General features: G+C 38.0%; 3 protein-coding genes across 3 annotated transcripts in view; 2 read left to right on the forward strand and 1 right to left on the reverse strand.

Annotated features, from left to right (window-relative positions):
* The first annotated feature begins 790 nt into the window (after positions 1–790).
* On the forward strand, positions 791–9,511 carry LOC580634 (protein LSM14 homolog A-B). The gene is made up of 8 exons (XM_030975593.1): positions 791–1,034; positions 3,337–3,506; positions 3,958–4,132; positions 4,759–5,112; positions 5,640–5,843; positions 7,136–7,220; positions 7,744–8,103; positions 8,552–9,511. Exons 1-8 carry the CDS (start codon positions 914–916, stop codon positions 8,688–8,690), a joined length of 1,608 nt encoding a protein of 535 aa, XP_030831453.1. The 5' UTR covers positions 791–913; the 3' UTR covers positions 8,691–9,511.
* Positions 9,512–15,332: 5,821 nt separating this feature from the next.
* LOC580695 (exosome complex component RRP41) lies at positions 15,333–17,461 on the reverse strand. Its single transcript, XM_011677038.2, has 3 exons — positions 17,227–17,461; positions 16,173–16,379; positions 15,333–15,706 (listed from the first exon to the last, which is right to left on the reverse strand). The coding sequence occupies exons 1-3, from the start codon at positions 17,395–17,397 to the stop codon at positions 15,344–15,346; spliced, it is 741 nt and encodes a 246-aa protein (XP_011675340.2). The 5' UTR covers positions 17,398–17,461; the 3' UTR covers positions 15,333–15,343.
* A 3,409-nt stretch (positions 17,462–20,870) lies between these two features.
* LOC100892079 (kinesin-like protein KIFC3) overlaps positions 20,871–22,760 on the forward strand; it is a 31,961-nt gene continuing 30,071 nt past the window's right edge. The window contains exons 1-2 of the mRNA XM_030975085.1: positions 20,871–21,032; positions 21,955–22,085. Coding sequence (XP_030830945.1) covers positions 22,065–22,085 — 21 coding nt within the window. The 5' untranslated portion in view covers positions 20,871–21,032; positions 21,955–22,064. The remainder of the gene's footprint in view (positions 21,033–21,954; positions 22,086–22,760) is intronic.

Here is a 22,760-nt window from a genome sequence, read left to right on the forward strand (position 1 = left end):
AATTATTTTTGAATGATATTTTAATGTTGTTATATTGTATACAAATGTTATTTGTATGCCTTCCTTTTATTTATGCATGACGATATAGAAATTCCATTCAATTCAAACGTATATCTTTTGAAAAATCAGCTTATATATTTCCAGAATAGCTACACTCAATGGCAATGCAATTCCACCCCCCCCCCCCCCCCCGGCTAAATTTGTTTACGTTCAAAGTGAGGGAGCGAGGGGACCTAGCGTCAGATTTGTGCCTGTATTTCTTGTATTTTACTCAGGAAATTTTGCAAAGGAGCTCTTCGTGCAGTCGAGCGGAAAAAAATTCAAAATGTGCACACTGATAAACTGTTTCTATATCTAATTTCTTATTTTTGGATCGCATTTAATTGAATTACAAAATACAGAATCAATTACGCGTGAGAGAGAAGCGACTGAGCTTAATTTCTACATTTTAAACCCTCATAATGTAGTGTCATTTGCCCTGGGCATAGGGGGGGGGGGTATTATTCGTTAATACAATAATATTTTTCCCTTCTCTCCCTTTTCTTTCTCTCGAAATTAAATAATATAAGCGCCCCTTTCTTTTTACGCTTTATGCGCCCCTCCAAGTTCCGCCCGGGCATGTGCACACGGCAACCGTGGAAAGATAACGGGAAACAACCGGTCATAAAAGAAAGGAAAATTGACAAGTGAAAGAATGAAAGAAAGCCAAAGAAGAAAAAAAAGAAGCTAACTGACGCTGTTAAAATAATGTTAAATCGGCCGGGTGAAAATTTGGCGCCATCTATTGTCCAAAAAAGAAGATGTCAAAGGTTATCGCGTCAATATTGGGAAACACTTACCTTTTTCCAAATACGAAGTTCATCCAGAATCCGGAGGCATCCTTTCTCTTTATTAGTCTATCATAATTTTAAAGATGAGTGGAGGAGTATCATATTATGGGAGTAAGATAAGTCTCGTATCGAATGCTGGAATTCGATATGAAGGCCATTTATTCTCGGTTGATACTGCCGATTCGACGGTGACATTGTCGAAAGGTGAGTAGGCAATCTACATTCACTAATAAAGGATGTACGGGTCTAGCCGTGAACAACAACGAAAAAGAGTCTGTGTTAAAAAAAAGAAACCCAATAAACTGGTAACCCTTGCATTGCAATTATCATTCTAATGCTTAGAGGCTACATTTTGCAAAGTTCCTGGCTCGCCAACTAGTTCATGAATTTCCATGGCAACTTTCATTCAATTTTTCATGATGAACCCAAAATTGGCAAAAAAGAGGCATGCAAACATGATTGAAAGTGGCACAAGCGCAGCCAAGCACAAACCCAGGCCAGGCCCAATCAGCGATAGGGGCGCTGGTCCGAGAATGAGGATATCTTTGTAATCACGGACAAATTGCGTCCTAAAAAAAATGGATCGTTTTTCATCTGCAGGTTTCAGGTTCCCGAATGACGCGCTGGCGATGCGAAAAAACAGAACCTGCGCAAGAAAATAACCCCAGTTCACTGTCGACCTTTTTTTATGGGTTGTCTGTTTTCCAGAGGATTTATCGCTCGTAACGTGAAAGACTGTAAAAAGTCAATGTTAAAATGCATCAAGAAAATCATTGCTGAATCTGTTTTTTTACTCCTCGCTAATGCGTGGTTCAGTAATAGATCTATGAAACGTCTGCGAAAATGCGGACAATCCTTATTTTTGCTGACGTGTCTGTCCGCGTTTATGAAGCAATCCTCGTTTAGATTTCTAGATTCTATGTGGACGATCCTTGGACCTATTCTAGGACCAGCGCCCCTACTGATTTAGTGATTAGGGCTGGGTAAGTAATTGAGACCTGTCGAGAGTGACGGATGTTTTTTTCTCATTGACGTTTTTGGAGGCTGAACCCATAGCTGTTAGATATGCCTTGGCTTATGGGCATGAAATTGAAGGTGGGTTTGATTAAAACTGAAAAATAGTGAGAAGTAAAAGCATTGCATCTGCATCTGCTTGTCAAGTCGTCTCCTTCAATCATTGGCACCTGTTTCGTTTAAAAACGAAACATTAGTACGCAATGATGCATTTCACATTGACTTTGAACAGAGTCTTTCACGTTTTGAGTGATAAATCCTTCTGAAACTTCTGAATTTGGAGTCAGCAGGGCGGTATTCCGCATGTTGCTAACTTGTATGGCAGGTGATGCGTGCTAAAGTGTGTTTCTAAAGTTATCAACAGATGTGGCTATTACAGGCTGCTGGTCGAGGGCGTTCCATGCTCGTCCAATTCTTGGGAAAATTTATATACGTCCTTTCTGGCAAAGGGGATTTTTATTGAGTGTTGGTGGTTTCGTCTTAACCTTTCCCTTGTTGATATGGTACAGCAAAACTAAACAACTTTTTTCCCTCCTACATTCAAGTGTTTCCCATTCAAGGCAGGTCTGCATTTGTGTGACACTGTATTCCCTTTGGTAGTTTCCTGTTACAATGCGTGCTGCCCTCCTTTGAACTGCGTCCAGTTTATTAATTTGCCCTATCCTGTATGGATCCCAGGCACAGCTTACGTATTCTAAATCCTCTAAATCCTCGGAAGATCTGACAACCCAAAGTGGAGGCTGAACAGAATCCCGTTTTTCGCATTGCCAAATTGCCAAGATGGACTACATGTGCAAAGCTTTAGGACCTTTTCAATTTGTCAACCAAAATAGGCATGCGCATCTATAATGAGCTGTAAATGCGCATTATTGCCATTTGTTCATCATAATTTTCTGAACAATTTAGCTTTAGAATATAAAGAACCAAGATGTTAGAGAAAATTAATTAGCATTAGCCACCGAATTGAATGTCATTATAGCTGCCGAAAAGCTCCTGATCCCCCATCATAGGCTCTCATTGAGGACGCCTAGGTCTTAAACCCACCATGGCATGCATGCCTGACAAATGCTAGCCTTACGGGCTCGGTGTTGTATGTAATATACTGTACATTAATTGTTGCTAGATGCAACAAACATTATGGCTTGTCATCTAACAGCACGGAATGTATGCAATTCACATTTTGACTATTGAAATACAATTTTGTTATCTATGGCGAATGAAATAATTTGTAATGTCTAATGAGGCACTTAAAATAAGATTTGTGCATTGAATTTGATTACCGGTACATTACCAAAATTGTATTAATGCGTGGGATAAAATTTCAGATGAAATGTGTACTTCATGCCACCATGCGGTAAAGTTAAGTAATGAGGAAATGACATGTAATATGATATTTATAAAGTGATGAATTGTAATTTCAACTCTGTTAGGAGGATGTGATAATCATGCCATTACCATGTTGACCCATGCCATGTTTCTTCCTACTCTGCAGTACGTTCCTTTGGAACAGAGGACAGGCCATGTGATCATCCTGTTGCTCAGCGAGATGAGATGTATGACTACATTGTGTTTAGGGCTTCTGACATCAAAGACCTGATGGTGTGTGAAGCTCCTAAAGCTCCACAGTCAACCTCTATCGCCCAGGATCCAGCCATTCTGCAAGTGAGTTGGTTATGGTAATCATTTAGTAATATTTTTGTAGTAGTAGATATTTTTTGAAATTTTGCCTGGTGATGCTACGGTGAAGCTACATACCACTGTCTCTTGTCATCTCACTCGATTGACAGATGATGTCACAAGATGAATGAGATCATGAACACTTTTTTAGGGTGAAGCTTAGCAGGTCTGAGAAAATTATTTTTAAAAATATCGAAAAATCTGAAATGTGTCTTAAATGACATCCTCTTCCGCATGAAACAATTTAATTGAAATTTTGCCATCAAATTTGTGGGCCTCCCAACACTTTAGAGGGGCTTTATGATTCGTCTTTACCAGGTTATCCCTTTGAATGAAAAGTTAAGAAACTTTAGGCCTTAGTAACAATGCAGAAGTTTCAAGACATGTTTTGGCAAATGATTTATGTCTTGTTAATTTGTCATCCTATTCTACCTAGCACTCTGGAGCAGTGAGCACTACCACCACCCCAAGCTTCCGCCCACCAAACACCTTTGCAACGGCTCCGGCCCCCTTTGCCCCGTTCAATCAGCTCCCCTACCAGTATGGTGCTATCGGAGGTATGATGCCCAATCAGTTTGGAGCAGGCCAGGTTCAACGCCCTCAAATAGGAGGTGAATCAAGCCCAGTGAACGTACAAATCTTTAACAATAATAATAGCATAGAGACCTGAGCGGGAGCAGAGAATATTACATTGAAAACTATTCAATTTTACTTAAAGATTGATTAAGCTGCAACACAATTGTTTGGTTTTGGGTGGTGTATATCATGAAAAAGAACAAATGCATATTTGGAAATGGAGTGAAGTTCAGATATCAGATACCTCAGAGTTTTTTATGACTGGCATCTCCATAAACATATTTGTCTACATATGAACACAGCATTATCAAAGGTAGATTTTCAATTTCAAAATGTTCTGGTACATGTGACAGAAAGACGAAGGATGGTTTTCATTTCCTTCAATTTAGGATAAATCGTGCATCATTCTCAACTCAAATTCAGCCTTAAATTTGATCCCTGTGACAAATCATGTTAAAATGGGTAATTTCTTCTTTTCTTACTGGTCGGCATCTTTATCAATATATGCAGAAAATAGATGTTTATTTTGTTTGCTGAGACTATAAATAAAAAAGTATTTTGCAAATGTGATTGCTGTCTTAAGGATTCACAAATTTAAAAGCGATGTTGTGTCTAATGAAGGTTTGTTCTGATTTTCTCATTGAACACTTTTGGTAAGAAGTTAACGGGCAGACCCCTCCACCCAACCGCAAGTCACCCACCATGGAGCAGGCAGTCCAAGCCTCTGGTCCACAGTCGCCTGACAAGGACAAGCACGAGGGCAGTGGAAAGGGAAGGAAAGACCACGACAAGCATGATCATCGTGATCAGGAGGCCCAGCCGCAGAGGATCCGGCGAGGATCACGCGAAGAGCAGCGCAGGAGTAACACCAGGGACTACCGAGATGTGAGGGAGGATGGTCGCAATAGAGATAATCAGGATCGCTACCGTGACAATCAGAACAGGGACTATGATAGAGACGGGAATAGGAGAAGGAATGATCAACGACCTAGGGATCAAGGCCGCAGACCAGACAGTAAGAATCAAATTCTTCAAGATTTTGTCATTGCACGAAATTTAGCAGATTTGTTATTCAGTGCTTGGTCATTTCTAAGCCAAGAAATGCCTTTGAATCCCAGACTGCTTAATGAGCCAAGGCTTCATGATTAGATATATCTCAATATTTTCATATGGTACTATAAATGAAATTGGTTTGTAAAAGAGATTCATTTTGCAATACTTAAATTTTGCAACGAGCTGTATCATCAATTTAGTAACAATGTATGTCAGTAGTGGTCCAACTGCAATCAGATCAGTTAAGGAAATTAGCTTGTCATTGATGCTTTGAATTCTCATTCTCTTTTTCATTCAATTTGTTGTTGTAAATATGTGTAAAATATGAAATGGTTGGTAATAAACGCTCTTTTTTGTAACTTTGTTATCAAATAAGTACATTATTATGATGGGGTCAAATATATTTTGGTCTTTCCCCAAGAAATTGTAACGCAATTTTATTGGTTACTGGTAAAAAAAAACTAAAAAAAAACCTGATCCTTTTTTCAGATCAACAGGGTCAGCAGCAACACCAACAGCAACAGCAACAGCAGCAACCTTACAGGAGGGGTCGAGGGGGGCGTGGTCGTGGTCAACGCCCACAGATTGCTAAAGATCCTATCAAGGTTGGAACGGACTTTGACTTTGACACAGCCAACGCTCAGTATGATAAGGATTCCATTGAGGATCAATTTGAAAGCAAGCTGAAGATCGGTAAGAGCTCTCAACAAATTTGAGTATAACTTTTTTGACAATAACAAAGATTACAAAAACATTTGTTGTTGTGAAAGTAGTGTGTGGCATTGTTTGTTTGTTGTAGTGATGCTGCTCTTGGGGGCCTCCATATTTTATAATAGGGACTTTTAGATTTGCGTGGACTGATACGTGTGACGTCCATTCAAGGCAGTGCATTAAAAAGACGTCGATCGTAGCAGTTCACATTGTCTTCGTGCAAATCTAAAAGTCCCTATTGTCAAATTGACTGCATCTCTCCATTTTCAACATGCTGTATCTTTTACCTCCCACAACCCTGTGTCTGCAGTATTATGCCTGTTGTATGTTCCCTTATCCCCATTTCATCATTCTACTTACCCAGTCATTGTCATTTGGGTCATTCCATAAAGTTGGGCAAAAAATATAACAGTGTCCATGTAACGTAGGTATGAGATCTCCTACTTTACATGGGGAGATGAAATTATCTGTTGAAGATTTTTATGCAATGAATATATAGTAGTGCCCTTCCAGAATCGTTCCTGTTTCAGTTGCTTTTCTTCAAAATCTTTGCATTTAATACACATTTATCTTTTTACCAGCGTTACATGGACACCATTTTCATGTAACATGACATAAACTTTGGGTCCATAATATTAATTAATCATGAAGCTTGAGTACTTCTGAAGATAGTTGGCTATGCTTTTTATGCAAAACTCAATTTGAGCAAACAATGTTACACTTGATGTGAGACAAAGTTTCTCACTTCTGGTATGTCACAAAAAGTGCCCCAACTTTCTGGATGGACCCATTTCCCCAAACACATAACCAGTCATCTCAAGCTGCCTTTTTTACAATATTGTATTTCTATCATGTAAAGTAATTCATCATTTGTTCTATCCTTGAGAATGTTGCATAGTATCAGCCACTAACCAAGCAAAATTTGTTCCCCTTTCCACTGTCAATTCCACTTGTGTTGATATGATTTCATTCAATTTGAGACTTTATGTTGGATGAACTCATTGAATTTCAGTCTGACCCTAAATATGATTAAGAGATACAGGATCAGTTATATTAGAATGTTTTTTTCTTCTCAAAGATGATGTTTTTCAAATTGTTTGAAAACAATGATGGTTTTGATTGTAATTGGGGTCACATTCTGGACATGACAATTATTTTTCTGTTCAATGTTATCATGATTGTAAAGTATAATGGCTGACCTTTTTTACTCCTCAGTTAATGGTGATGAGAAATCGAGTGAACATGAAAATGAACACGATGGGTCAGGGAGTGAGACACCACCGATCCGAATGAAGAGGCATTCTATGAACCAGAGAAATCTTTCTTCGACAGCATCTCATGTGAATCAACAAACACAGAGTAAGTCTTCATTTCTTAACTGTATAACAAAAGTATTTGGTACCTGTCATGACAAGAAAAGAAAAATGAAATGAAATTCTCACAGCATACAAGTTTACCTTGAAATTTGAAGGCTGAAAATAAATTGAATCTGCCAAATTGAATTGTCAGAAATTAATGCCAGATGAAAAATGAGGAAAGGAGACAGGAAATCAAGCTAGTAGTCATTAGAAAAACAAAGTCCTACATCTGCCAATCTGTCTAAATGTTTTTCAATGTATGTGATTTTAGCTGAATCAATAACCAGGTATCTCATTTAGGCACATATGGTGTTGTATATGTGGTTGTTTTGAAGTCATTATTATGTATGTCATGTTGTGATGAGATTGTAAAGTAGTAAACCCAACATAATAGACTGATCTGCTCAAACAAATACTAGGTTGAAAGAAGAGTTTATTCAAGTTGGAAAAAAGGTATTCGCTACTACTACTGGGAATCTATTGCTTAGTGTTTTTAAACGTGTCATTACAATATATATTAACAGTGGAAATCGAACTCGTCCCAGCCGCCGTGAAGAGTACAAGATGAACACGGAAACGTTTGGAGTGCCGTTCTCCAGAGGCCGTGGTCGTGGCAGAGGTGGATACTATCGAGGTGGTTACAACAGGGGTGGCTACAACAACTACCAGGGCGGATACAACAGGAGTGGCGGTGGCTACAGAGGCCGCAACAACTACCAAAGAGGCGGCAGTGGAGGAGGAGGAGGCGGATCAGGAGGGGGTACTGCATGGAATAACAGGAGGAATCGCAACCAGGACTGGGGGCGAGGAGATGCACCCAGCGTAGGGACCGTGGGGATGATAACCGTAGGAGAGAGGAAGGAGGCATCACGAAAGGCACTACAGTAAGTGCCAGCAGATGAATCATATAAAGCCCTCCTTTGATAGTTTTGTTGTGTGACGGCCCTGTATTGAACTTGAAATTTCATTAAATGCAGTTAATGTGGGATTGATATTAAAGATCAATGATATATCATAAGTTATGATACTGCTTGTCTTTTCCATGTTCTTCTTTTTTGCAGTCTTGTAATATAGTAATGACTTCATCATAATAGTGTAGTTGACCCGTTAATACTTTAATTTCATACACCCTATCTCGGAGCCTTACATACATGTGCTTTTGGATCTTGGGGATTGAGATTAAAATACATGGCGCTCTTGAGATCTGTACTCTAGATTGAAATTTGGGGTTCACTGCAGCCCCCTTCGTGTTGACAGTAGCTCAAAACATGCATCCCACCCTCAACAGACGGGTCTTTCATGATCCTTTATTTCTGTCCTCATCCTTTGCAGGAAAGCAGTCAGAAGGAAGATATCAAAGTTGCAGAAGGATCGTAGAGAAAAGGCAGACCAAATGAGCACTTTTCTTTTTGTACAAAGGACAATTTTGTTCACATTTTGTGGCAAAAGAGGAAGCGCAGAGCTACGCTGACGAGAGCATGATAGAGGAAGCTATGCATGGCAGGAGCAGCAGTGCCAATCAATTCTTTGGATCTATATAGTGCCTGGCCCATACAAGGAAAAACAGATGATGATAAATATATTTCTGGAAATCGTAGTAGAATTGTTTTATTGATCAGTCCAATTAAGGAGATATATGAATTCAAAGCCACCACGTAGACGTATTATCGGAGGAATTACTGAGTAGTTTCTCAGAGAAAGTTATGCTGTATTCAAGTTGTGAATTCAGGCCTTAATTTGGACTTAAGTCACTTTTATTTAGTTCATATACATTGCTATCATTCTCATTTTTTGGAAGAATCAATTCAAATAAGAATTTGGGATAAAAAGAATGCGTCAAACCTCATTCATTTCGTTTATTTTAGAGAGCAAGCACTTGATTATGAACATTGAAGGGGTGACAGTAATAGTGAATGTTTAACAGCACTGCATACGATGTTTTAATCACACTTTCTCTGAAAACTTTTATTTAATGCACATTTAAAGTACACCTGCCAGCAAATTAGTCATGATACTACAAATGTAGATCACAGCATATTCTTTACTTTTATTCTCCTCTAGATTCAAATTCACTTCAAAGTTTTGATTTTCTGCTACTTAGAAATAAATACATGTAGACAATTACAATTTTCTCAAAGCAAATTTTTGGTTTAGATGATGGTGTTATTGACCAAGATTTGAAGAAGAAGAAAAAAAATACTTTTAAAAATTTGATTATTCAAAGCATTTAAAAGGACAACTGATACGTTCTTCTATATGTTATGTACACTTAGCCGGAAAAGAATATAACCATCATGATGACATCTGAAAAAGTTTTGTGCTGGAGATCATCAGCAAAGTGCTATACTGTAGAATCTCATCAAAAGCAGCCATGAAGCAAAAAACCTAAATGCATGAAGAGCATTTTGCACTGTAAATGTAATAGCGGCATGCGTATACAGGATGTGAGTATTGTGTACCGTCATTGTCATGTTTAATCCCTCTAGTTGTCCATTGTTATAATACTGCAGCTTCTAGCGTAGTTGTTCCTTTAAACCCATTTGATCCTTTTCTTGTGATTTAGTGTTGTAACCTTCACGTTGTATTCTAATTTCTGAAACAAGGTCTTGATGTGTTAGGAAAGATCAATCAGTTTTGGTGTTCCGACATTTGTGAAATGGCCAAATTGTGATAAATCTTTGAACAACAACAATGCATTGTTCAATTTACCAAGCTCATGGGAGTCTCTTATTAGCAAGCATGTTAACATCTTATGTGGAGGTGGGGGATGAGCACACATAGCTGCATTACTATCCTGGCTGTGTATTAAAACCTGTGCTATTGATTCTCAACATTTCAAACACCACTGTACAAAACTCAACTGATTTCACTCAAAATCTGTACTTTAGTGGCAATTGATGACACCTAAATAGCAGTAAAATAAAATTTGTGTCAACTTACTGATGTTAGAAAGAATAATTTAAAAATTCAAATTGTACGTCTACTGTCAAACTTAAGCATTAGTATGCAATGTTTGTATTGACTATTTATGTGTGCAATTGCTGCCTCTTAGCACGTAGTGCAGCGCTAGAGGTCAATACGCATTACCATTGACTCTCTATGCTTTGCTGGAGTGGGGCATTTTGATTGTGCCTCTGTTGAAGATTTAAAAGTTCCACCAAATATCTTCCCACTCCCGTCTCCCATGGAAATGAAAGCAAGAAGTCCTATTGTATTAACAAAAATCCAGATTACGCGGTGTGCTCTATCAGCTAGTTATTGTTTTTGTTGTTTAGCTGTCAAACCAGTCTGTTATCAATGTTACACAAATTCACAAGGCACTTGCAATTTATTAGATATAACATGCACATGTTATGATATCAGTTATTTTCCTTGTCAACATAAAAAGGCATTGTTGACAGTCTTAGTTAGGTAGAAGAGACAGTAGTTAGAAAGATGTAACCCATTCACCCCCACCCAACTATTGATCTCACTTTACCATGCTTGTGTTAACCTCGATGATGTTGGAGGAAAAAAATTGTTTTTCATTAGAACAGATACAGATGAGGCTTGTGTAAGTTGTGTTCATTTCAATCTATAGAGCTGGGAAATAATTCCAATCTTTACAATTGCAGATTACACTGAAGAATTTTCAAGTTGACATCGATATGAAATGTTAACCACTTTGATTGTTTATTTCACTACTGAATTTATATTTGATATGAGTTTCTCTTGAAAGAAGTCAAGATACAGAACATGACTTTATGTAAAGTAGTGGCAGTAATCAAGCAAACTCCCCATGTTCCAAGTCACTATAACTGGTGGGAATTTTCAGGTTTGTTTCACAGAAAATACAGAAAAGCAGGTTTCTATTTTATTCTGGATGGAAAATGTATGGTTTGTTTAAAACTAAATGGTGTATGATTTGGCTCACTTATACAATAATAGAAAATGATTTGCCTAGAAAGCTTTTCTAATGTCTCACTTGTCTAGCATTAATGCGACTCGCCCATTTTCACTTTTTCAAACATAATGTATAACATGCCCCGATACCCTAGTGATCACAGGGTTATGTACCCGATGTGTCACTTGCTAAAAGCTATGTTTTTGGAGGAACCACAAAAGTTAATGTTTGAGATCGTATATGTGGTTAATTACCTGTTTTTCCTGACTTACCGATGAGTTTACCACGTATAGTGACTAATGAAAGCCCTGGATACAATGAATCAATTGATGGAGTCTGCAGTAATAACGCTGCTGTCCTGGGTATTTATATTGCAGCTACTGTAATGGTTAGTCTATGTCTTCCTAGTGGTGGTGTAAAGCAGATTTTACTGCAGGATTGATCTTCTGATGTCATGTGAGTTTTCAGATTGTTCCTGTCTCTGGAAGATGACACTGATACTTCATCTTGTGGTTGATGTATCTTTTACCATGATTATAGTAAACTTATGCGAAAATTTCCTTGATTTTTGAGTTTGGTTTTGTAGGCAAATGATGTTACAAATCCTCCATGGGGTTGTTTCACAAAGATCCTAAGTTGAACTTAGCTCTAAGTTGAACTTAACAGTTATGAATAGCTGTTAGTATCTATGAAAATATTTTTTAAAGATATTTTAAATGGCATAAAATGTTGATACTAATCATTCTTATTTTATATTATCAAGGAGATTTCAGGTTCTTGATGTGGAATTTATAAAAAGTCTAAAATACTTCAATTTTTGCTTTTGAATGCATTTTATTTCAAGGCTACAAATGGCTCTCCCTTACTTTTAAGTCCAACTTTGAGTTAAGTTTGACTTAGGATTTTTGTGAAACACCCCCATATATTATAGGGGAACAGGTGGGAATGATTTCCTGGAGGCAAAGAAGAAAAGAATCTTGATTGGCAGAATTTACAGAGCTGCCTTTGAGTTGACATTTTTACAAAATTGTAAAGTTATCATTTGGTGATTCTTTTACTGTAGTATGTGTAAGGCGAAACACATAACTTGGTATTCATTTTATTTTTACAAGAATGAAGATGTAAAGACAAAGGTTGAATTGTCTATCAAGCGTCTACAAAGAACATACAGAAAGGATATATTTGAAAGAAATGGATGCTCATTGTTTAGTTGGAATTGTGTTCAAAGTATGAATAGAAAGCTCTGTGAATAAACTAATTGATTTTGTAGTGTAAAGAAGCGGATGATAAACATTTGATATGATTCTAGTACAATATACCCACAATGAAAGGGTTTTCTGTGACTGTTGTAAAGTAATTATTTCATCTCATGGTTTGAAACGAGGGTTTATAAGTATTCTTCCTGCTCTTGACATTTTTTCTCCAAAGGACATTACAGTTTAAAGCATGCACATTGAAAAGGAATTTCATGTTAACTGCATACTATAGGGTTCAAACAAAGTTTTGCACACTTTGTTCATTCTTTATTCAAGTGTAATGGTGGCTGTTCAAGTAAACGGGCTATTTTGTTAAAAGAAAACTTTTTTCTTTCATTAATTAAATTGGTTTCAAGCTCAGTAAGGTTGTTAGTTGGCATGTAAGTAGCCAAATGAGGAAAAAAAATGTAATACAAGTGAAATTTTAGAAAAATATCCGCAGTGATGTGAGAATGATTTGAAAGAAAAAAAAGTAGGAAGTTTTGTCCTGTAACCTGTTGTATTGGAGACGAAAAGTGTGCAGGTGAATTATAAGCAAATGAAATGAAGATTGCAAAGAAATTTATTTTGAAAGCAGGTTCTCAATTAAATGATAAGAGGGATTCACAAATGTAGGAGGTAACCTATTTTGAAGGAGAAATTAGGTGGAAGAGGGGGTGAATTTGGTATTCCACAATCAAAGAAATATGCTCATCCTTCTTTGAGAAATGTACAGTAAAAGATAACTGTATAATGTTATGTTGTATTTGTGAAATAAAAAACAAAATAGAAACGATTCCTTGAGTTGTACAAGAATGTCTTGTGTGTTGTGTGATTGGTACCTGTAATCATCGTTTGTATTTTCACCAACTTTTAGGTAACTTAGCGAAATGTAGTGGCACAAAATGACACATCTGTAACGCAAATGCATACTAGTGATGTTTGTATAATTAAAAATTCTTTTTTTTTACATATAGTGTATCTGAATGAAGGTGTAGTTAACAGTAAGCCTCATTGAGAAGTAAGTTCAATGCATTTACCAGCTCCATATTTTTACAATGTGGTTATCCCTCTGAGCGATGGAATTATGATTTTCAACAAATATGCAGTTTGCGTTCCGGACACTTCTTTTCATGCCACTACATTTAGCCCGACTACCTTAGTTGTCTTTACGCCCAAAATATTCTCTGATAAAAGTCAAATTTCTCTCCCTCGCATATTATGTTCTCATACCCATCTTCTCAATTCTCTTAACCACAAACGTTCTCATAAAATATGACTTTTCATACATTATTACATCTTTTTTCCTTCGACATTTCCCACCCTTGTGCTCTCTTTCCTGCATCTTTCAGTCTTTCATTACATTTCTAGACATATTCACTGTCTCTTGTAAAGAGGTTGATTGCATTTTTACACCTAGTTAAAGTCCACCCTGAATTGAAGTTACATGTAGTTTCAATAGAAGCAGAAAAAATTGGGAAACGGATCAGCACAATTTTGTGCAAAATCCAATAAAAGACAAGGTAGTTGGGATTTTTAAAAGTTTTAATCAATCAAACGTAAATTGGCAACAATGATGTATCTTGCAACAGTGATTGGACATCGCAATATACGTCACATCATTGCCAATTTATGTTTGATAGAATACAATTATAAAAGTCCACAACTTTCTTATTCTTTATCGGATTTTGCTCAAACTTTCACTGATCTCTTTCTCTAATTTTTCTGCTTTTTTATTAAAACCAACTAAATATTAGGCTGGACTTCCCCTGTAATTGTACAAAAGCATAACTCAAAGAGAAAAAGATTCTTGCTTTTACACCTTATTTTATTACATTTTCAAGGTTTTAACAATAAGTAAAAATACAACACCTTAAAAATAGGGTCTCTATTAAACTTACAACAAAGATATGTATCTTGTGTTCAATAAAATTACTCTCAAATGGGGTGTGTTGCAAATTGGTTGGAGAATTTACTGTTACAGTGTGTTGCAAAGTGCCGCATTCAAAGAAAACCATAAATATCTCTGTGTTTTGAGAATTTTTGTTTTTTTTGTTTTGACAAAATTAAATTCTCATAGAATCAACACTTGGAATGAATAATAACAACAACAATAATATGATGTTTTAGTATAACACATATACCATTATGATATCACGTCTCTATAAGCTTCCAAAGGACCGTCAGCTTTAGCTCTGGCAACCATAGTGATCAGTGGATTCAAGGAGTAAATCCTACTGAATGTTCAGTACTACCAGGAAGAAAATCCTGTCTGCCAAATGATTTTGGTAGAAGATGTGTTAAAGATGGGTAGTAAACAAAGAAAGGTGATGGATGCATGCCTGCCAACATTTGAAATACGAATTAGGAATTTCTAGCACGGTATGCCTTTGAAAATAAGAAATCTGTACCCTCAACAGGCGTTCGCCCATGTAGCATGGCAATACATGGTAAATCTGTACAAAAAAGCGAATACAAATTCCCTGCTTGATCATGCAGCCATTCAACGCATGCAGTACGTGAACTCTCAAATCGCGGCACATGATAAAATAAGCTTAATTTGGCTAAAGCAAAGCAAAGCAAAAAAAAAAATTTAAGCCCTAAAAATCCAGAAAATCAGAATATTCTGGATTATTCAGAAGGGTTGGCAGGTATGTGGATGGATGTCTAGATGGTGGTGCGGCACACCTACGCCCCGTTGCATAAAACTTACCATTGACGGTAACTTTGCCATCAATGGCAACTACCATGATAACAAGGCTAAGAATCCAATCAAAATCAAGGTTTCCATGGTAACTACTGTTTGTTGATGGCAAAGCTTTTGTGCAACAGGGCCCTGGTAAACAATGACTTTGAAAAATGTATGGGAATTTTAGGGTTACCATTATACCAGCAGGAAAAAAACAACTAATGGATAAGAACATTCCACTGAAAGAAAGTTATTCATCCACATCAGAAGGCACCAGGAATGTCATCAATCTTGAATCGTGCAGTCCTTCATCATCATCAGCTACATTCCATGCTCTTTGCCATCCTACTGACATGCTCCTTGACGGCTGCATTCATTACAGCATACATGTCCTTGCATCCTTTACTGGCTACCTCCAACACCTGCTCAAGGTGATCTACGTGGAGCCGGTTGTCCATCTTAAAGAGAGCGATCTGTTCGGACTTTGGCAGCATGGCTACGGTCACTACAGGCCCTCCCTGAGATTCCTCAAGGTAACTCACATCGGTCAGAGGCGTATTGTTCACATAGCCAGAGGAGCAAGCGCACACGTAGTCCTTCATAGGGATGCCTGCATTGATGATTGCTAGTGTAGCAGCGTTGACACAAGCACAGTAATTTCCTCCATCTGCTTGCAGAATCTGACAATGGAAACGAAAATGATAAGGTCACATTTCCTGACAATACTCATCAACAAATTATTTTAAAAAGATCAATATCTCTGCCTGTCAAAATAAAAGCCTTGTAAAAGTAACAGGGACAGGCTCCCACTGTTGAAAATAATGGGGACGCGCCACTTTTATATGTGGTATATTTTCTAAAATTAAATTTCTATTGAAATATGGAATCTACCAAGCTCCAGGGTAAATTAATATCCCTTCTGCTGACACTGGTACAACTGCATTAAAAAAAAAAAAAATCATCAACAAAAAAAACTGACATCAACAAAAAGGGAGGGGAAAAAATGGTGTTAATTACACAAAGATTGATGGTGAACATTTTTTTCAATTGTGAAAAATGCCTCGGTCTATTAAATTTTAATGCTGCTAATTTAAGCAGATATTTTTTTTTATCAAACACACCCTACAAAGCTTGTAAATGACTGACCTGTACAAAGATATCAATCTGAGATCTTGGATAGAGGTGTGTTTGTATGGTAGCTTCAAATGTCCGCTGGAGATGAAGTGACATTTCGGTCGATTTCCTGTCTCCCTGAGGGCGGTTTTTCCTCTCGTTCGTGCTGAAGGTTGCCATGCTGTATTGACAGTTGATGATCACTTTATCATGTAGAGGTTTACCTTTTCCTCCAAGGACCTTTTCAGAAATGAAAGAAAAGAAAAGAAAGGAATTTGCATTTGGCTTGGTAATGTCATGGCTCACATGGATATTAAGAAAATAAAGCTAGGCCTGTCAGCATTGGTATTATTAGCAGGGCTGTCAACCCTCCCGCACTTGGAGGGAGTCTCACGCCACCTGCACGCTTATTCTCCCGCCCTCCCAAAAGCTTGTACCGGGAAACCCCCACCCCAACCCCCCGCTTATTCAGCAGCTGGCTGAGTCGTTGCGAATTTTTCCCGCTTATTCAGCAGCTGGTTGAAGGCTGAATTTGGCACTAAAAAAAAAAATCTCCCTACAAGCAGTTTCCCAAAGTTGACAGCCCTGTTATTAGTTATGGGATAGAGATAGGTCAATGTTTTTCTTTGATTTAATCATTTTTTTAATATATAAGTTCAAACATTAATATATTTAATACACAGGCACAGCTATAGTTCATTACCTGCGAATGATGAATGCTATCGTATAAGAAGGTAAGCCACAAATGTCAATATTTTAAGACAACGCTATACATAAATGATAAATTCCATACTCATCACACTCTTAGTCTTGACTTAGATCTAGTACTTTCAGTTTCAGCTTTCTGTAATCTTTCAAACTGATTTCCAATGTGTTGTTTTGTGTTCAACTGTTATCATTATCATCAATATCATCATCCTCATCATTTTCATCATCATCATCTTAATCATCACCACTAATCATTACTCAAGTTATACATGTACAAGGTTGTTTGAACTCATGCAGTGCAGCCAGTGAACACACAAATCACAATATAAATAGCACATGACATAAATATGAATAGACGGGACTGGAGTATAAAAAATACCTCGTGAGGGCCGTATACGGTCGCCAATGCCTTTGTATTTCCTTGTTCAATGTATGCTGATCCATCTGCCTGGTCGAAAACTCCAAGACGCAAACGAATCTTTCTAAGTTCAGATGGTCGTCGGCCATCTAGTCTAAAGCCTTCATCAGAAAGAAGCTCCAGTCCTGCCATTTTGTCAGAAACTGACCTGCTCTGAGGCTTGAATAAGACTATCACGCATTACCCGCATAAACGAGTTCGCAGGATTTTGTGTGTTCCGATCCTTGTTGGGGGGGGGGGGGGGTACGTTCAGGAAGAGAACACTTTCCTAATAAATTTAGATAAAAAACATATCATCAAACGTGAATTTAAACTTCATTTTTTTTTGGGGGGGGGGGGGGGGGGTGGGTGCAAATTTTCGAGGGCCAAAAATAAAATGTGCTCACTACACCCCCCCTCCCGCCCCCCCCCCCCCCCGCCCCCCCCCCCCCCCCCCCCCCCCCCCCCCCCCCCCCCACTGAGCGACTTTTCGGCCAGCGCGATTTTCAAATTTTCGAGAGCAAAAAAAAAAAAAAAAACATTTGGGCCCCCTCCCCTGAGAAATCCTGGATCCGCGCCTGGATATGATAAACCTACCTGTCTCATAGTTTGAATGGCCACTATACCTTTTCAGGAATAGTACCGCATAGAGCTGTATAAGTGTCTATGCTAATTACCCTCGTCTAGATGCTGATTGAATCAAATGACATTCGGGTAAGGGGCAAGTGTCAAAACAAAACTGAGGGGAAACTATCAGAGATGAAAGGGGGCACTTTTTACAAAGTTTAAAGGGTACACTTATTAGAATGAAAGGGTGCATACTAAGGAAAATGGGTATACCAAGTGTGTGAGAAGGGGAATTTGCTCATTTAAAAAAAGAAAAGGGGCATTTATCAGAAAGAAAAGGGCACTTATTAGACAGAGAAGGGACACGTGTCAAGATAAAGAGGGCACTTATCAGAAGGGAAAGGGGCACTTATTACAAAGGAAGAGGGACACTCCCAGGTCCGCCACCTTTGCAAATATATCGATTATTCCTGTTTGTACACTGTTGAGATATCATTTGTGGTATTGCAAAAACAATTAATATCGAATGAATATTGAATAACGTGGGAAAAAACCTGCTATGTGGTAGGTGAAATCGTTACAAAAACCAGTCTAAGCTCATAAAAATGAAAAAAAGTCATGATTTTTTTAATTGGGGCCCAAACTTGTGTTTGTTGTCCATCGACTTGTTTTGGAAAGGAAGTTCCACGGAGGCGGTAATGTTTCAAGTGATTAATGAAAATTGTAAATCCTTGACGCCATGAGCGTATCTGTAAATTTGCATGACCATCATTATTTTTAGAGCGGCTGGGTGTGCCAGGTGGAGAAATCTTTCCCGCTAATGTCTACTCCCCCCCCCCCCCTCCTCCTTCGATCCGTTAGGCCTTGTGGTGTATTTTTTTACAAAGACTGTTTTGACATTTCCTTATTTTATTATTTTCTTTTAAATAAAAAGTTGAAGTTTGCGAGTTTTCGCTACCCCACTATATAAAGTCTGAGCTGTTTTGAGGGATCGTGACATTTCAGGATTGCTGGTTTTGGATTGGGGGGGGGGGAGGGGGGAGGGGTATTTGATGATATCAGTCTTAGGCCTGGTTTTGCCAGCCTCCTCCATGCTGTGAGTACATTTTTCAGGGCTGATGAAATGATTGCTGTAAATAAATTTATATTAATTTATATCATTAAAAAAACAATTCAGTCTTGTTGGCACATTTTTTAATACATTTCCATTTATTTTGAAAATTGTCCCGCAACAATAATTATCGACGAGTTTGTTGATTCATGTGCTTTAGGGCATTTTAGAGTAGAAAGTGTTCCTTGAACAGAATCAGACGGATCCAGGGGCGGGTCTACGGGGGGTTAAACCCCCTAACTGGCTGGCCCTCCAAAAAAGAGTTTAATATCGGTCGGCACTTTTTTCAAATTTCGGAGGGCAAAATGAAGGAAAAAAAATAGTACTCGCTAACCTTCCCCCACACTGAGCGAAATATTGCTCGACGCGATTTTCAAATTTCGCCCCCCCCCCCCCCCCCTCTACTGGGTCAACCCCCCTCCCCCCTTTAGCAAAATGCTAGATCCGCCCCTGGCATCCAGAATCAGGGTTGGGTCGTCGGATGCCGTGCATAGCCTAATGCTAAAAATTGTCGGAGCTGTGACCATAAGCAGCTTTCAAAACAATATATCTGACATACTTTGTTCTTCCACTGTAGGTACAATAAAAACAAATTAAATAAACCCGACCGGGGGCGGGTAGATTCTTTTCAAAATAAGAGAAATAGAAAGTTTCACTCTTTTTGTTCAAAGAAGAGAGATATTCGGCTTTAATAAGAAATTTAAAGGGGAGGGGGGGGGGCTGAACGAATTTCAGGCGACGGAGTGGGCACAACTTGAACCTTGGTTATTTGAATAAAGAAATAGAAATGACTTAAAAATTTAGATATCGCCATTCAGGCATAGGCCAATAGAACATTACATTGTAGGAAGGTACATGATGTAAGTTGTACTATGGCAGCATATATAGCTGAGTCTTATGCAAATGCCTTTAATGTCAGTGTTATTGTTTTATATAGGCCCCATGGCGTAAATCGGTTTTTCGGAGGGGAATCGGGAAGGCGCCGAGATTTCTCCTAGAAATTAAACAAAACAAAGCAACACTCTACAACCATACTTTCTATATTATTTTTTCCCTCAAAACTTTGGAAACTGGTTGCATTTCCAAATTATATATCCTTTGAAAAGTCGGAGGGTAAAACTATTTGTACAGTCCACCTCCCTTTAATAGTGTGTGCGTGTATTTGGGGGCTTCTATCTATTAAAAAATGTATAACTTACATTATTCCAACCAGTGGCGTACGCAGGATTTTTTCAAGGGGGGGGGGGGTTAAAATCGGGCCCAAAATTTCGCATCGACTCAGCCAGCCGCTGAATAAGCGGGGGGGGGGGGGGGGGGGGGGGGGGGGGGGGGGTTAGCGGACACTTTTTTGGGGGGGTCTCGAAATTAGAAAATTTGACATTTGTTCCGTTGGGGGGGGGGGGTAAGGTCACCTTTTTTAGGTCAGTGTCAGTCATTGGCATAATTTATTTTTATTTTATATATATATATATATATATATATTTTTTTTATTAAAAAAAAAAAATCAAAATCAAAATCAAAAGGTTTTTTTTCCCCCAGAAAACATACACAAAACATACACATAAAAAACTTAAGATGGGGGGGGGGGGGTTAACCCCCCCCCCCCCCTGCGTACGCACCTGACTCTAACCCACAGAACTCCCTCCCGCCACAAAGGTCTAATATATTCTTCCGTCAAATTCGAGGAATAAGTAACTTTCAAAATTCTTCAGTTTATTTTTTCCCTAATCTCATTTATTTATAACTGTCCATTCGGCTTTTCCCTTCTTGCCGTTTCTTTGTTTTTTTTCTTCTCCTCATCTGTTTACCTTCATTTCTGCTCCTCTTGCCTTCTTCCAACGACGAGATTGCAGCTGCAGACACCACTAATGTGTTCTATTGATGCTGTGTCAATTCCAAGATTTTCTTTAGAGGGCGCGTATCCGGCTTGGCAGTTTTGCCTTGAAGGCGTCTCGTCACCATAACTGCGATTGCTAAGAACGCCACCGGTCTGCACCCGCACGGCTCGCCGGAGACTTTAATAGAATACATGATCTAGGCCTAATGTGAATTAATGAGAACATAGCAGTTTGTTAATTTTGAAGGAAGGAATTATATATTTATTTGCGTGGTAAGTAGCTTTCGAACCTTAATATATTAAATTTTAAGGAGTTTAAGATTACTATCAATGCAATTTTGACTGCTAGAAAATCCATAAATGCTCAAATAAACAGTTTGTAATGTTTGAAGTCGGTGCGCGAGACGATGTGGCTTGAACGGGTGCAGGTGCATAACGGTACCAGTAGCAAGGGGGTACTGTTACTCGGCGCATGCACCCCAAATATTCAATTACGACGAAACACTACATGTAGTCGAATCTCAAATTACTGGCTGTTTTGACGGAACTATCAAGTCCCGTCTAACTTCAGTTTTTATTCTACTGTGACATACAGGACAGGTAGAATTCCAAATGATTCTAATGACTGTAAATATCAATTATATATTTCTAATTGTTTTTTTCTTACAAATAAAAAGCAAACTACATGTATTTTGATTACAATGTCCAATCTTCATCTGAGGCTCTGAGCACCATGTGGAGTTTGAATTTGAGACCAAGTGGCCTATACAAATCAACTATAAACTTGCGATTGGACAAGCACTGGTCCTCTCAGCACCAAATGCTTCCATAAAATTTATATGTGCGTCCACCCGGCCGCTATGCGAGCAAAAATAGTTCAGGTTCATTTTCGAACGAAGCACCACTCAATGAAACGACCGGAAGTTTCAACAGGATCACCACACACTTCCGTATACTGATGCTGATGCTGATGCTGATACCCTGGTTACATGCAATCGGATCAAACGAGATGTACGTAGTGGACCAATCCAACAACAACGACAACTATGGAGTGGGGACATCTTGCTGAGTTTGGATTGGGAACTTTTGCATATAGATTGTGCAGAGTTGTATACTTTAAAAAAAAAAACAGACTCTTAAGAGTTTCAACATCATTTCGTGTATTTTTTAAATCTCTCTCTCTCTCTTGCTCTAGATGGAGTTGTGATCATCAGATTGGCAACAAATGTACCTAGTATGACTTGATTCCCTCAGAGTAGTCAGGCTTTTCATTTTTGTGGGGATCAGCAAAATCATCGCATCAACATGTATCATACTAGCCCCAGAGTGAGTATTATTATAGAATTAAACATTTGTACAAGTACATCCCCTAAACTTGGAAGTCAATTTTAACTTTGACTAAATTTTTGCAATTTGCAAAAGTTTCATGCTGTGAAAATGTGTGTACACTGTACGTAACAATTCACAATTAAGTTTCATGTCGCCTAAGTTTACAGTGTTTTAGAATGTTTTTCAAGCTTAGATCTACATGTACTAGCAGTAAAGAGTCCTACTGGTCAAGTACATGACACTTTATTATAGACACACTGTACTTGAATTTAGATACTTTATACTGAACTATCATATACTTAATAGACTAAAGTATTTTGCTAATTATTCTTCTAACGTATGATTGCTTCTGTGTTATTGTATTGTTGATTATAAATATAAATACAGTGATTCAGTGAACAAATAAATTAATCCAAGTTTTGTAATTTTCTGAGAAAATTTAAAAAATAGATTTGTCCTGATTTAAGTTTTTTGAGAATGTGACGCATTAAAGCTTACATTTAAAAGTATTCAATCAGTCCACCTTTCATTTTTGGGTTAAAAACAACAATAAAAACATCAAATTTAATCATTTAGTTGATATCTGTATGTGTATCAAATATAAGGATTAAGAAGGGGAGAAGTAAGAGATACTGACAGTTAAAAGCGTAATAACATGTACAAGAGCATGAC

The sequence above is a fragment of the Strongylocentrotus purpuratus genome, unplaced genomic scaffold (genome assembly GCF_000002235.5).
Source record: "Strongylocentrotus purpuratus isolate Spur 01 unplaced genomic scaffold, Spur_5.0 spur5_scaffold_8, whole genome shotgun sequence".
Classification (NCBI taxonomy): domain Eukaryota; kingdom Metazoa; phylum Echinodermata; class Echinoidea; order Camarodonta; family Strongylocentrotidae; genus Strongylocentrotus; species Strongylocentrotus purpuratus.